This window comes from Aplysia californica, unplaced genomic scaffold, assembly GCF_000002075.1.
Source record: "Aplysia californica isolate F4 #8 unplaced genomic scaffold, AplCal3.0 scaffold00113, whole genome shotgun sequence".
NCBI lineage: Eukaryota > Metazoa > Mollusca > Gastropoda > Aplysiida > Aplysiidae > Aplysia > Aplysia californica.
In genome coordinates this window covers 151,404-166,461 of record NW_004797383.1, presented here as the reverse complement: position 1 = coordinate 166,461, position 15,058 = coordinate 151,404, and the positions used below count along the sequence as shown (strand labels likewise).

At 41.0% G+C, this 15,058-nt stretch overlaps 1 protein-coding gene across 8 annotated transcripts in view; it reads left to right on the top strand.

Annotated features, from left to right (window-relative positions):
* The window catches only part of LOC101851116 (putative ankyrin repeat protein RF_0381), a 17,447-nt gene extending 5,857 nt beyond the window's left edge, over nucleotides 1–11,590 (top strand). For all 8 annotated transcript variants that reach the window (XM_005095763.3, XM_005095761.3, XM_005095757.3 and 5 more), the window contains exon 2: nucleotides 8,658–11,590. In XM_005095763.3, coding sequence (XP_005095820.1) covers nucleotides 8,714–9,982 — 1,269 coding nt within the window. In that variant the 5' untranslated portion in view covers nucleotides 8,658–8,713 and the 3' untranslated portion in view covers nucleotides 9,983–11,590. The remainder of the gene's footprint in view (nucleotides 1–8,657) is intronic.
* Nucleotides 11,591–15,058: the final 3,468 nt, after the last annotated feature.

Below are 15,058 nucleotides of genomic sequence, written 5' to 3'. Positions count from 1 at the left end.
GAGAGAGAGGGAGGGGGGGAGGGAGAGAGAGAGAGAGAGAGAGAGACACGCACACACACATCATGCATGATATACACGTGTGAATAGCCTTTTTTTATATTTAATAATATAGCATGTTACACACACACAAATCATACAACATACACATTGGATAAAACGATATGAGGATAGCTTTTTTGGTTGAGTTTGTCAGAAGTAGACTTGTCTATGACTTTGTACATGTAGGCCCAGCCGGTGGGATCAAGGATCGCTTGTCCGATTGGCAAGCAGTGGTCAAAACTTCACACCTGTCAACTGCTATCCTGTCTGATAATCTTACGTATCCAATTACCACCAGTGCTTGCCTTTCATAGGACCACTGTTTGACCTATTAAAAACAGAAACGTTTGAACATCTCCTTTGCTTTCACCCTTAGTCCCACCCACCAATGCCACCCTTCACTGTCATCATTGTAACGATTCGAAGAACTCTTTTCTCGGCTGGCCGTACGATCAGGGCGGCAGGCATTGGTCAAACTAATTTCACACCTCTGGTTTCTGGCTACCCAGGAAAGTTTCCGCAGTGGTTCGCTACTTGAGCACTCTCACGGGCAGTCGTGAGATTTCACACCCACACTCCACTGACCATCTGCATCACTCAGGGCTCACATGGTGGGGTAACATCTACCCCCAAAGTGCACCCCTACTCCCCTTCCTCGCCCAGCGGCATAGCCATGGCGTTAAGTTTAGAGCTGGCGGAACCAAACTTGTGAGTTTTGTTTCAAATCAGGGCTGAGCGGGTAAAGCATTTTCCGTCTTAGACAGGTGATACCCTTGGAAAGGAGCGGATTTTTCTTTCCGTTTCCGCGTTGGACAGGTTTCCGTTTTATACAGGTAAAATTAAAGAGATACAAATACAAGGGGGGAGCGGGGAGATTCCGTTAAGACAGGTTTCCGTTTTATACAGGTTTCCGTTAAGGCAGGTTCCTCTGTATTTGGTCTAATGCTTGCTTTTCTGCACCAAAGGGTGTGACAGTACAAAACAAGGTGGCAAAAAATTCAAGATTTTAGCTATAATAATCACGAACCATCAAAAATATAGATTGTCACAGCATTTTGAAAACCAATTTCATCTTATGTAAATCACATGGGTCTCAACTCAGAATTCTAAAAAAGGAGGAACTTTCCGGGTGAGCGCCACAGAAGCCCATTTTCGCGAAACACCCATTATTATTACATATATACTGTTGAACTCTAGAATGCTGAGATGAAAACCATCAATTTATCAAAGCAAGGTTATTTCCCACCGATTTGAGGGGTTGGGAGATAATTTCAAGTAAGAGTCACGTACAAAATATTTACAATCTTGATTACGTACAGAGTGTGGTGGCGCCTGGGGTCTTGTGCGACTTATATACCCTTCATCATATTCGCCTGTGTATATATTAATTTAATATAAACTACATGTATATAAAAATAAATCTTGTTTTGAGCCTAGAACCAATGGACTGTCATGATTCATATCATATAATATATATAGGCGTATATAATAAACGTGAAAGACAAACATTAATGCTCAAACTCAAAGTACACTAGAATAGCCCAAGTAGACCTATTCAGTGTGAGAGGGGAAGAACTATAGGGAGGGCAAGATGCAGTGATACTGAAAATCTGTGAATCCTGTACAGAAAGCTAAGGTGGGATATCCGGGTGTGACAAACGAGGTCCAAAATCAACGTAGGCTCGACCCTGCGCGAAAAAAATTATTTCTTATTCGCACACCTGGTGTGAATAATATTTTTGTCGTCTTCGGGGGTTTCCCCCTAGACTCTTGGGATTCCCTCGCCAGTTACTGTTGACTAGATCTCACCGTGTTTTTTTTTTGGTGGTATTAATTTATACACATGTTATAATCTTTTATTTATCTGTCCTCGTACAATTATGCAAATTTAGATGGCCAAATTATGCAAGAAAAATGCTAAATTATGCAAAAATGCAAGTTACCGATCTGCACGACTTGTGCTCCGCCGATGACCTTGCACTTCTCTCATACACCTGCTCAGATGCAAAAAAAGACCAAGAAACTCAACAGCCTATCAAGGAGTGTTGGCCTACGTGTACATCCGGGCAAGTTGAAAGTAGTGAAGCGAGGAAAAATTTCAAGCCCTTTTGTGACAGTGGAAGACACTCCCGTGGAAGAAGTGGACTCCTTTACCTACATTGGAAATGTCATCAATGGCAAAGGTGAAATGGAAGCAGATGTAAAAGCAAGAACCACCAAGGCAAGGTCAGCATTCAGTCAATTATCAGAAGTCGGGAAAGCAAGCAACATCTCACTGCTCATCAAGATTCGACTTTCAAACTCCAATGTCAAATCTGTGCTCCTCTACGACTGAGAAACTAGGAAGACAACAAAGACAAGTGAATAAAGTCCAGACTTTCATCAACAGATGTATGAAGAGTAACCTAAAAACAAAGTGGCAGGATAGAATAAGAATTGAAGAGCTGTAGGAAAAGACAGAACAAAATAATATAGAAGTAGAAATAGGACTTTAAAGAAAGTGGTGATGGATGGGACACACCCTCAGAAATCCAAGCGGAAACATCACACGACAGTCGCTGACAACAGTCACTGCAGTGGAACCCACAGGGAGTGCGATGCAGGAGTAGGCCACTGGACACATGGAGGAGATGCGTGGAAAGGGACATGAGAGGTATGAAGCTCACTTGGAACGAGCTTGGAAGGATGGGCCAGGACATAGATAAATGGAAGGAGCTTGTATGTAGCTTATATACCCTGCCTGGGGTGAAAGGCATAATATATATATATATATATTTATATATATATATATATATATATATATAAATTTATGATGATGATGTCAAAAAGGAAATAATTGCTACCACATTTTGTTGATATCACACCGCCGCCGATTGGCGTCTCGTGGGGGAATGGGATGGCTTCTTACCATCACCGATCAGCGTCCTCTGGGGCAAAGTGTTCAAGGCCATACCCTGTGTATTCTCCTGCGAAAAATATGGCGGTTTATCCCCCAAAAGCAGTGCATTTGTTAGTGAGTTTGGAAGTAAAACGTTATTATATTATGTGTCGGGGTTTGGGGTAGGGGTAAGGGTAGGGTTAGAGTTAAGATAGTAATATTTAATAATTATTTCTTGGCCAAACCGGAATTATCCCGTTCTCTTTCATGGAATCTTGAAGACCTCGAATGGAAATAAGAATTGCAAATATGACTCATAATATAAGCGCAACTGCAAGTTCTTTTTTCTGCTAGTATTTAGCACTGCAGCTCCTTTTGAGGTGGCAGGTAGAGATTTTTATGGTTAGATTTTTTAACAGACTGACATCTTGTAAGTTCTGAAGTCAATACCTCTCCTTGACCCATAATCAACACACATGTGTTCTATTCAAGTCTTTTTCTAGTTTCGCTTTCTGAAGCATGTGTAATACATGGTGACTTTGACTTGCATTTTTGAGGGTTGCTAGAACTAGCTTTTTGGTTTAGAAATGGGAGCATTTTAGCAAATCAATGGTTTTCTTGCAATGATAAAGAAGAATGAAAAACCCATAAAACTAGGTAAACTGACGATCAAATGAAAAATTACAGAGAAATTTTGAAGAAACTCAAGGGGAGTAACTGTGATGATGCAGTGTTTGGAAAAGAGGGATAAATTGATAAGCCGTAACTAAAATGAAATTGCTGTTATAATGTCAGATCATGATCATAATGATGTAACCAACACTGGTCAGAGCAAACCACCTATCCCTTCTGTTAATTCTTTGTATTGTCTTCCCTGTCCATTCTTTAAAGTTCAAACAATCACACACACATACACACCACCCCAAACAATTCACACATCTTGTGGCCCAATGCGGAGCAACACTGTCTGACTTTGATTACAACCCACCATCAGGCACCCATCTTCTTGTACTAGATTCATGGAAGTTCTAATGCCTTACAACTCACACACACACAGGTATACAGTAGTCTCCGTCCAAACGCACAGTGCTCGGGAGGGCTCCTTAGCGTGTGTTTATACGGAACGTGCGTTTACATGAACCTCAGCAAATGGAGGATGGGACGCAGTCTTCTCATTGTCTTGATATACTAGTTACCTCCCTTTGGGGTGGGGTCACTTTGGCTGATAATGTTTTTTTGTAAAAGATTCCCCGACTGATGGGTGTGTGGGGGGGGGGGGGGGGGGCAGAAAGACGGACTTGATGTAATGAATGAACCATAAAATGTCGGGAACCAATAGCCTGAAAAGAAATTGTTGGTGATAGTCATAGAGACAACTGCCCAGCCCCGTGGCTTTCCAAGCGACCACCCCCGACCGTAAATTCATGAACGAGCATTCACACGTGTTGCGCATCATAGGCTTAGGTCTAACTAAACATTAGCCAACACGCAGTCTCTCAGACACCAGTCAGAAACTTTCTCTCAAAAGAGATGCATTTCCAGAGACCAATCAAATAACGTTTCAGTCCCCCCCATCCCCCCAACATTTCACCGACCAGACCTAGGCTATGTGTAAGTGGAAAGTTGGGTGTGAAAACGCTGTCCATCACTCTCTTTGTTCAGCGTAAGGGGCAGTCTCACCAAATACCAGGTTTTCTAGGCTTGTCGTAGTGAAAATTTCCCTTAGTAAAGCTTTACCTGTCTGCGTGTTTCGCAGATCGGAGCGTGCGTTTAGAGGGAGTGACCGTGCGTTTGTACGTCTAAATTATATAGTGAAAAAAACGTCAGAAGACAAAAGCGTGCGTTTGAGCGGAGCATGCTTTTGTATGGCGTGCGTTTAGGCGGAGATTACTGTAGCTTGTTCACTTTTGTCTGACCGCATTAAACAAATTCTAGCTCAATTGGGGATTTTATTTGTGTCCATGAAACTTTGCTAGACACTTTTACAGGCCAGTGAACAGACAAAAATATTTTTTAAAAAAATGTTGGCCCAGTAATCAAAAAGTTATTCTCCTGGGGCCCTCTATTACCTGCAAAATCATAAAATTAGTACAGTGATACATTGATAATATAAAGAACAAGCTCGGGCAGTAAAAATAGTTCTTTATATCAATAGTTCTTTAAATTTCTCTATACACCCACAAACATACTTTTTTCTCAGTCCTTTTCAGTCAGTTTTATATGAATAGTATACACATGTTACATCATGTACAGTAAATTATTTCTTTCCAAGAGAAGGAAAAAAGGAAGTTATGGATGTTTCCTACTTCTCCCTTTTTCCTTCATTCATGAAAAACTTTACATGTTCCCAAGAACATTAAAAAATCCCCCCCCCCATTGACGACGAAATATTTTCTCAATTTCTCCACACTTTGATCTGCCTCCGCGAAGCTCACTGTCACTGTCACAGTCACAGTTATCTGCTCATTGTCTTCACTGTCTGTGTGAGAAGTAGAAGCTTCCTTCACTTGTTCAACAATTTCAGCATCGGAAAGCACTGCTGTTTTCACACTAGTGTCAATGTCCAAAAATTGAATTGAGCCTCCCCCCACCCCAGGCCCCAGGCTAGGGGCTTCGCCGAACAAAGAAAAAATGATGCGAATCCATTTGGTCAGCCATCGGCTTGTGCCAATAGTGTGTGGACAGTGTGTGGTCACTGTGTAGGGAGATTCGCGTGTCTGTTGGGCAACTCTTGGTTCGGTCAATTCATAGAGATGGGCTGGTTCTTTACTACTTCAGATGTAAATAAGAGGGAAAAAGACTTGTTGGGCAAGGAAATTGGTTCGTTACAGCCGTCAGTTCTTTATCGTATGTTTGCTAAATGCATCAAAATAGAAACGACACAAAGAGAAAAAAACGGGGCAAAGAAATGTGTTCTTTATTTCCGTCAGTTCTTTACAAGAGTGTTTTTTATAGGTGTGCTCTACTGTAACTTACAGTAGCCTTGCCTACAAATTGCTCATATTGAGACAGAGACACCGCCCTGCCCCCACATTTCAGTGTAAGCTTGTCGATTTCATCCCCCGGCTGTTTAGACATCTCCACGTTAGTCTCGAAAAATATTCGCCCCGTCTCTTGAATTGTGTTTCTCTGGGGAAAGTTAAAAGGTGGTGATGAGGAAAATATGTCGACTTTTAAATGTTTTAGGTGTATGATGTAAATACCCTATAATTTTTTTAACCTGCTTTAGGCTTTCGTCAAAGAAAACGTGTCAACCTTAGTTTGCAATGACTTTTATGAATGCGCTGGTCATCCGACTTTTATACACGTATGCAAAGATCCGAGAAGATGGAACAGAGTGAATTTATGTTATCTTGTTTTAATCGCAGTCAGATGAAAGTGAACAAGCTTTAACATTGTAATATGTGATGATCAATGGCGGCTCGTGGTTTATAGAACTGACCGGCCATCATTCACAAAGACTCTTTTTTCCTCCCATCAGCCCCTTCCTTCACAACACACACACACACACACTCACACACACACACACACACACACACTCACACACACACACACACACACACACACACACACACACACACACACAAACACACTAACACACACGCACAAACACATTCTCTCTCTTTCTCTCTCTCTCTATCCCTCTCTCTCTCTCTCTCTCTTTCCTCATTTTATACCCCTACTTTCGCCAACCCCACCCCCTCCCCCACTCACACACACAGCACTGTAAACATTTTAGTATAAATTTGAAAGAGCTGAAATAATTATGGTAGTGTCAAGAAACAATATTACGATTAATGTATGATGGAAGTTACTGAGTTAATAGAAACTGACTTGAACGGCATAGAAAAAGAAACACTACTAGAGTCTATGCAGGAAAACAAACTGAAAGTGAGAAGCGCAATGAACTGCTGGTCATGGCCTCTGGTACTTTAACCAAAGACTTTTACTTTCTACTAAATTTGTACACTCCCACACACAATATCGACCTGCACTCGACCTGTAAATATGTAACAAGAACATCTAGTACTCTATGATGGCAAAAAGTCAATTGATATTGTACCAATGACGCTGTCCCATGCAGATTAAGTCTACAATCAGATACTATACAAAGCTGGACAAAGTTAGCACACAACAGTTTTCCATCATTATGTAATCAAACGTTCATCTCAGTTCTCAGAACACTGGTAACAAAGTGGGGAAGTGTGTCAAATGCTAATTATAGAACTTGGTGTCTAGCTGGGGTGGCGGTGGATAAGGGGAGGGAAGGGAGGGGGTAGGCCCATTGTTTTCGGCCCAGACTCTGACAGCCGAGAGCCTATCGCTCCTCGTTATAATTCTCCTTCTATATCTTCACTAGACGATTCCTCTTTTCGCTGGCTAGACTCATATGGGCCAGGTACATTATTAGTGGGGAGAAAGCAATGGATAGTCACCAAACATTAACTATAGGTGGCTAAAAATTCAATAAGATTAATGCCATGCTGACAATAAATGTTCTGATGATAGTAGAGAAAGGCTGGATGATAAGTACATGTCGTATTGAGCTGATAAAATATTTCATGTGTCTGTGCTGCTCAAGACTCAAGACAGTCTCATTACTGATTTTGTAAGCAACACGGAGGCCAATTTGGCAATCAAGGGATGGTATATTCGCTCTTAGTAGTCTTAGGGCAGTCGATGGATTTGTCCAGTGGATTGACTTAATCGCTGTACCCGCCGCGTTCGTTTGTCCTCGTACGAAGTTCTGCGACGTGACGGCTTGACGGGAGACGATTTAAAGTTACGAGCTGGTGTGATAATCAAAGGTGAAAGAATGAGGCTGTGTCACGACAAAACAGCAGTGAATCCCACTTGTGTATTTGAACGCCTTCAAATCGGCTAGGTGCTTTTTGAATGTTGATACCTGTTTTTTTCGGATTTACTTAAAACTGAATGAAAATCATCATTAGCAATAAATTTCTTGTCAACAGTTGAGCTGACAAAAATTTGCCCAGTTAACAAACCGCCCCTGGTGATGATGTGTCTTGATACTAGCAGTGTGTTTTGTTCAGTGATGCTGATGAGCTTTACAACTATAAAAAAAGGAAATAATACCTTGGTCTTACTTCAAATAAGGATTAATTATGGTCAAAACGATGCAGCCAGCACTGGTCAAAACATGGCACCCACCTTTCTTATGTTGTAATCATTTCTGGATCCATAGGGCCTACCAACACGTTCAATCAACATGCATGCACATACGTTCACAGAAACGCTAATATAATTCACACATACTGCCCAATGCAATGCAGCACTGTCCTTACCACCCAGCACCCGCCCTCATATAGATTGAAGGGAGGTAAAGAGTTCTGCACACATTACACAGATAATGTGTTACACACACTACAGCTAATGTGTGTATCACGCTGTGCGGGGGTGAGGCTGGTGGGCTCATGTAACATGATTTACATACTTGATGATGATGGGTCTGTTGTTTTGCTTCGTGCTGCAGGGTGACTTGAATTCGAGACAATTGTGAGGGAAAATTTGATCCTGTTCTTTCAAGACCAGCTGTTTGACATAGCCTTTTCATGGGTGTTTGAGAAAATAGTGTTGCCAATACAAACCAAAAAAATTTCACTGTTCAGTCGGGAAATGGCATATTGTACAAGCTATCAGTGATTTAGAGTTGCATTTGTGTTATCTGCGCTTGACTATATTATAAAGTTTTTCTCTCTTTTATTTCTCTTTCATTCAGATGGTGTTTGCCCTGGTGGATGATTGAGTCCTGAGAGAGGGTTGTTGTTCCTGTGTATGAGTTTGCCTGATCCCGATATGGCCATGGTGGACTCGAGCAGCTTGAGTGACCACATCAATGCCATGGACTTGGGTGCCATGGACCTGGACGACATACTGGCCAATAAGCCGGTCATAGGGACACTAGAACACGACCCCCGAATGTCCAAGCTCAGCCTGGCTTGTCAAATGGCTGACCGTCCTCAGGTTATCTCACTGTTAGAACAGGGTGTAGATGTGAATGCAGGGAGCACTGATGGCATGACAGCCATGCACCACCTATGCTGCTCAGACGACTTTCCGTACGTACGCGGCCTCATTCTGGAGCAGCTCTTTGCCCATGGTGCGAACATTAATGCAGTCGACGACTCAGGCTGTTCTCCCATCTTGTTGGCCTGTTTGAACGATCAAGTCAGCCTTGTCAACATCTTGATAAAGGCGGGCTGCGACGTGAATGTATCAAACAATTATGGTGACACACCGTTCTCTATTGCTTGCAGACTAGCCTCAGAAGGCTGGTATTTTTGGAACACTGACATTATGAATGGTGAAAATGGCGTTGGAAGTTGTGGGCAAGATGACGGCTTTCCCCCAGTGCTGATCTGCAAGGTGCTTCTGAAGGCGGGTGCTTGTCCCACCCAAGCGACGTTGCTACCCGCGGCAGTTTTGTTCAGCACCATGAGCTTGGTCAAGGAATTCCTGGATTTGGGCATGGATGTGAACAGGATGGATCAGAACAGACGGACTCCGCTTGGATGCGCAGCCTGCACATCCCACATTCCTGCCAGCATGATGAAGCTTCTGCTGGAGAATGGGGCAGATGCCAATGAAGCGCGAGGAGGAAAAAAGAGCAAGCCTATCATCTCTGCCTATGTCCATAACTCTGTGGAAAAGATCAGACTTCTACTGTCGTACAGAGCAACTGTCAGTGATGAAGAAATGTCAGAATTAGTTTCCCTCAGTCTTTCAAAAGGTTTTCTGGAAAATCCAGAGATTATTCAAGAGGACAACCCTGAGTTGTTAGCGTGGAAGTTGCTTGTGAAAGCTGGCAGCAGACCTAAACTACCTCTTCTCTCCATAAAACTTAAGCGTATCTCCTTGTGTAGTAGTTATCCTCGGGTGAGGCCGTTACTGCACAAGCTTTTGTTTCCTGTTCTGTCGCTGTCTGACTGGTGCAGAATAGCCATTCGCTCACAGCTCCCGCCGTCTGTGGATGACAATGTGGACCTCCTTCCCTTGCCCAACAAATTGAAATCTTTCCTCAAATTCAGTGAATTTTCAGAGTGAAGCTAAGATGAACAAAATACTTCTAATCAAACTTAATAGAGAAGCTGTTTTGTATCTACTTGTGTGTATACTGGTATTTTTTTTTTTCCTTATTAGAATATAGGGCATTTCATTTGACGTCTTTGAAAGATAAAAAGAAATTGATTGGAGATATGGCTACAAATCATAGAAGGTTAACTTCTGAAAAGGAAATGGATTGGAGATGTGGCCACAAATCATAGATTAATAGACAAATGCGTGGCTTTTAAAAATAAACTTGTGTCCGTTTTTGTTCCAGAACCCAAAATATCAATGAAACCATTCTGTTGTGTTCAGAGGATGCCTTTCCCGGCTTTTTGTCCATCAATTATCACAGACTGATTTCTATCATTGCCGGTTAACAAGTTAGTGAATCTGATGATGATGGGATGAGAATACTGGTGCCTATCCTATGATGTAATGGTTTACAAGCTCTCCACTAGCACAAGCTGCAAGCAGTAGACATTAGTTCAATTTTCCTTTATGTAAAAGTTATTTTATCAAGTGTCTCAGCCTGACTGCCATGCTGAGATGCTGTTTCTAACTCAGAATTGGCACTTCCAGACAAGGTAGATGCATCTGGCCTCTCGGATGATTTAAATTGTCATTGTGTGATAAAATATCGACAGTCTTTTTGGTTATCATAATGGTTACTCAGGTTACCTGGTACCCATTATATTAGAAATGGTGCTGATTTAAGTTTTTGAATTTTATAGATCAATTGGTAAAGATGCCAAGACAAAGAAGATTTGTGTTGCTTGATTTGTTAAAGCTACTGCACAGAAACCTGTCGCGTCATTTCCGTGTTCATTAGGTTTTCTACTACAATTGCAATTTTCCGTCACATACCTAGTTGATGAGACTAGACCCACAGCGTTGTGATGCAGGAAATTGTCCCACCTGCCTCCAGTTGTAAAACAGCAACATGTGAATATCTATACTTGTAAAGCTTGCCTTTTTTTCTTTATAATGTCTGTTACAAACTCATCCATTTGAATGAAAGTTTAACATATATTAGAGTCTTAATCATTGTCAACAAATAACATAGAAAAGCATGCACATTATATTACAAGCGGGTCTTTACTGCTCTGCCCCCCTCCTCCATTTCATTAAAAAGATGTGTTCAGTCAGTCATTTGAGGGGAATGAATGCTTCATGTATGCAAGGAAAAAAAAAGTGTAATCTGTGCTTTCATTTTCATATTTGTTTCCTTTTAAAGCCAAAAATTTTGTCGTGATTTATACATGTATTATCTTAAGTATTAGCCACTACATTTTATGAATGAATGTTTGCTATGTCTGACAGTACTGACTGACTTCTTGTTTAATAATGTAAGGAGTAGTGTAAAGATGCAGTCGAACGTTGCAAGTTTGTTTCTAGAAGGCAAGGCATGTTGAGTATTGGGATTGATCTTTGATCACAGTGTGCTATTTTTAGCAACAAATGTATTATTTTTGCTTCTTTTGCAACAAAGTGTACATGTACACCTTTTTACCGAAAAACATTGTCTCATGGTAGGAGACACATGTGCCATAATTATGTACACCATGTACTGAGTGCAGAGTGACGTTTCCATAAAATTCTTGTTAGTGTTGCTGTTAGCTTCGATTTTGTTCATTGCTTCCATCAGTATTGTAATTTGTCAACTTTTAGTCTGTTAGATTTAATTTTCTTAACTTTTAGTGGGAATAGTTTGTCAGCATCTAATCTGTCATGTCCAGTTTGTCTTTGATGACGTCCCTCATGAGAATTTACTGACTGAAGTGTTTTTAGGCCATTCCAAAAGGGGGGACTTTTCTCGTTCATGCACAGTAGAATTTTAAATGGGCTGATTCATCAATGTCATGCTCTAAACTATGCCTGATCTACAACAGGGAACTGCTGCTTTTTCTTCCCTAATCCTTAAAATTGTCATTTTCCTCTACTTCTTTTTATGTTTGTCTCACTCTTGTGACCCACTATTTCCGGGATGCCTTTATAGTCCAAGCAGACTTTGTGCTGTTGAAGCTAGAGAGTGGTGGTTGGCGGGTGCTCTGGTATGGTTTGCTTGTTCTTTCCTATCAAACATCTATCGTCCTTATCTCCCCTTCATCTTTTTTATGTTTGTTACTCTCTTGTTACAGCTCTAATCTTCTGGCACCCATATGACCTTATGCAGTTGCGAGCGCCGAAAAATCCCTACTAAACTAAAAAACTAAACTAATGAAGCTAGAGAGATGGGCTGAGTAAGTGTGATTCCCTGTAAGGACTTCTCTGTTGACATCCACCCCTTGGCGCTCACATGACCTTATGCAGTTGCGAGCGCGGTAAAACCTCTATTAAAAAAAAACTGATGTTGGTCATCTACTGACTGGTAGTGTTAGGTTCTTTGCATTACAGGAAAAAAAAGGTGAGATCCATTCTCGTGTGGGACAGATATTTGATCTTGTTGGGCCATCTCCACCCATCCCTCTAAAAATGACTTCTTTTGAGAATGAGTGTGGGAAACAGAAAAATTTTGATGTTGGTTCTTTAAAATTTTGACATGGAAAGTAAAGAAAGGGCTGAATTGTGTGTGTTGGTTTGCAAAAGGTGGTGTTTTTGTCCTTTTTTTCCTCTATGTGAAAAGACATGATTGAGGAGCATGTGCCAAAGAATTTTGCCATTTCTTAATTAAAAGTGAATATAATGATAATAATGTTGGGCTCCACGTCTGAAACCTTAAATACCAACATTGGTTTAGAAATTTTTTTTTTATCTCTGAATTGCACCCTGGCTCCAACAGACATTCCCCACAAAACTTTGTTTTTGACTGATTCTGTAGTGTTAAAAAAAGTCTTTATTAAAATTAAAAATGTTGACACGACTAGCACTAGTGTTACTAACAGTAATAATTTTTCCTGTTTTCTCAGTCAAAGAAAATTGGATTTAAAATAGTGGGTTTTGGCGAGGAGCCCTTCCTGTTTTTGTGTCAGTTGTACTTATAATGCCATACGACATGTGTATTGTCAGCATTCCATTGTAATGCCAGCTATCCTTGACTGTTGTTTGTCTTGTATTTATATTGGTTAGGCACTTCTGACTTTTCACAGATGCACACAGTCGTTGTGAGTTTGAGTCGTGCCATGAGAAGCTTACTTTACGAGTGTCTAGTCTATCTGCTAGTGCTAGGGTGTGGTGTTCCACTTAGCCCAGATTTGCCAGACTGGCTGGGTCGAAGCAACTGGCCCTTTGAGTGTGATCCTAAATTATATCTGTGGGGATGAGGTCTAAAACATTTGCTATCTTTTTTGTTTAAATAAAAGTGATATAATATAGTGTTACATCCTGGCGACATCAGGGGCTGATCAAAATAATCAAAGCAAAGCAAAGAAACTGGTTTATTTCCACCTGTTGGGCAATTGTTATCAACATTTTTTTTTCGGGGGGGGGGGGGGGGGCTCAGCATCTTTTATGTCCATTTGAAACGCATTTACAGACAGCTTCCAAGAACACTCAAGCTTTTGAAATATGAAATCACCAAAATTTGGCAGCCATTTTCTCCAATTTTACTTCTGACGTCAGGCGACCCAACCACCTTTAACTTCATTCACAAATAATTTCTATTCAAATTCAAGATAAATGAGTATTTTTTTCCGTTAAAAGCAAGGTAAATGAATGGGCTTTAAGGTTACCAATAATTTACTATATGGGCGCCTGTTTCCACTGTCTTGTAACACATGGTTTGCCATGCTTGTATAATTAACTTGCTAATGCCTTTTTGTGCTTCATGAGATGGGTTTCTTGTATTATTCGCAATGAGAAATCTGGTCTTCTTTTTGTTTGTGAATTAAAGCTAAGTCTAATGTCTCTATGATTAGGGTAGAAGGTTAGTTCATGCTCTTGTCCATGGTTGGCTGTGGGTGGTAGGAGAGCACCATCTTCCCATTCACTATCTCTGTTGTTTTTGTCTTGCCTTTTTCAGGTAGGCATACCAAATGACCGTGAATGTGTCAATGTGCTTGTTTTTACTAACAACAAACCAATTCTGGTCGGATTTTATCTGAGACATAGGGTCAACAAATTTCTTTTATCTTTTCGACCAAATAAAGACTTCAGATTCAGAGTACATTTTTCTCTCTATAGATGTAGCAGGTAGGTGCTTTGGCGTCACACACAGAAGACCTCTGACTCTGAGTTTGATTCCCAAACGGGGAGGATTTTTATTGAGTACGGTTTCTGGGTTTGTGTGCTGGGATGTTGTATCTTTCTCTGCCCAGGTGGGCTGACATATAAATTGTTAACTAAGTTTGCAAACTGAAATGTGTAATAATGTATTGTTATGTATTCCCACATTGGTGAGTGGTTTTGGTGCCAGACAAGTAACGGCCATTCAAGCATCATGTGATGTACAGGGACAAATGTTGATGTCATGAGGAGTTGTGTGTGAGTGGGTGGTTGGAGGGCGCTAAGGATAGGTTCCCTTCTTTTTATATTTTTTTTTGTCCCCGTGTTGTTTCTTTTTTTCCCTTGCTGTAAATCAATTGCCATTTATTTTGTTGATGCGTTTCTCTTTACACAAAGTAGTAACACGAGGAAGATCTGTCCTATTCCTAATTGAACTAATTGCAGCTTGAGTATGGTGTTTGTGCACATATACGTTTTGCATCAGCTGTTAACCCTTTGAGCCATGACATCTTGAGGCTACCGTGCCCCTCTGCCTGAACCATATATATATTACTTAAATCCATAAGATCATCAGAATCACTTTCTGTCCCACTCAGGGTAGTCCTTGTCATTACCAGGGTCTAATTCAGAAAGATCTTCAAAATAATCAACATTAAACATCCTGTGTGGTAAACACTGTTATCCATAGGTATTTTGTCCCAGGCTTGCCGGGTTGGGGGTAAGGTCTCCCTAACCGGTGTCTAGGTAGCTAGGCATACAGGCAGTATCATGCGCCACCTGTCTACCGGTGGCAAGGGCTCAAAAGGTTGATGATAATGCAACTAACTATAATTTTATGTTGATGAACTTGAGAAAGTACTAGTACTAGTAGTAGAGTACGATGGACCATCTTCCTGGTGTCAGTTATGTGCT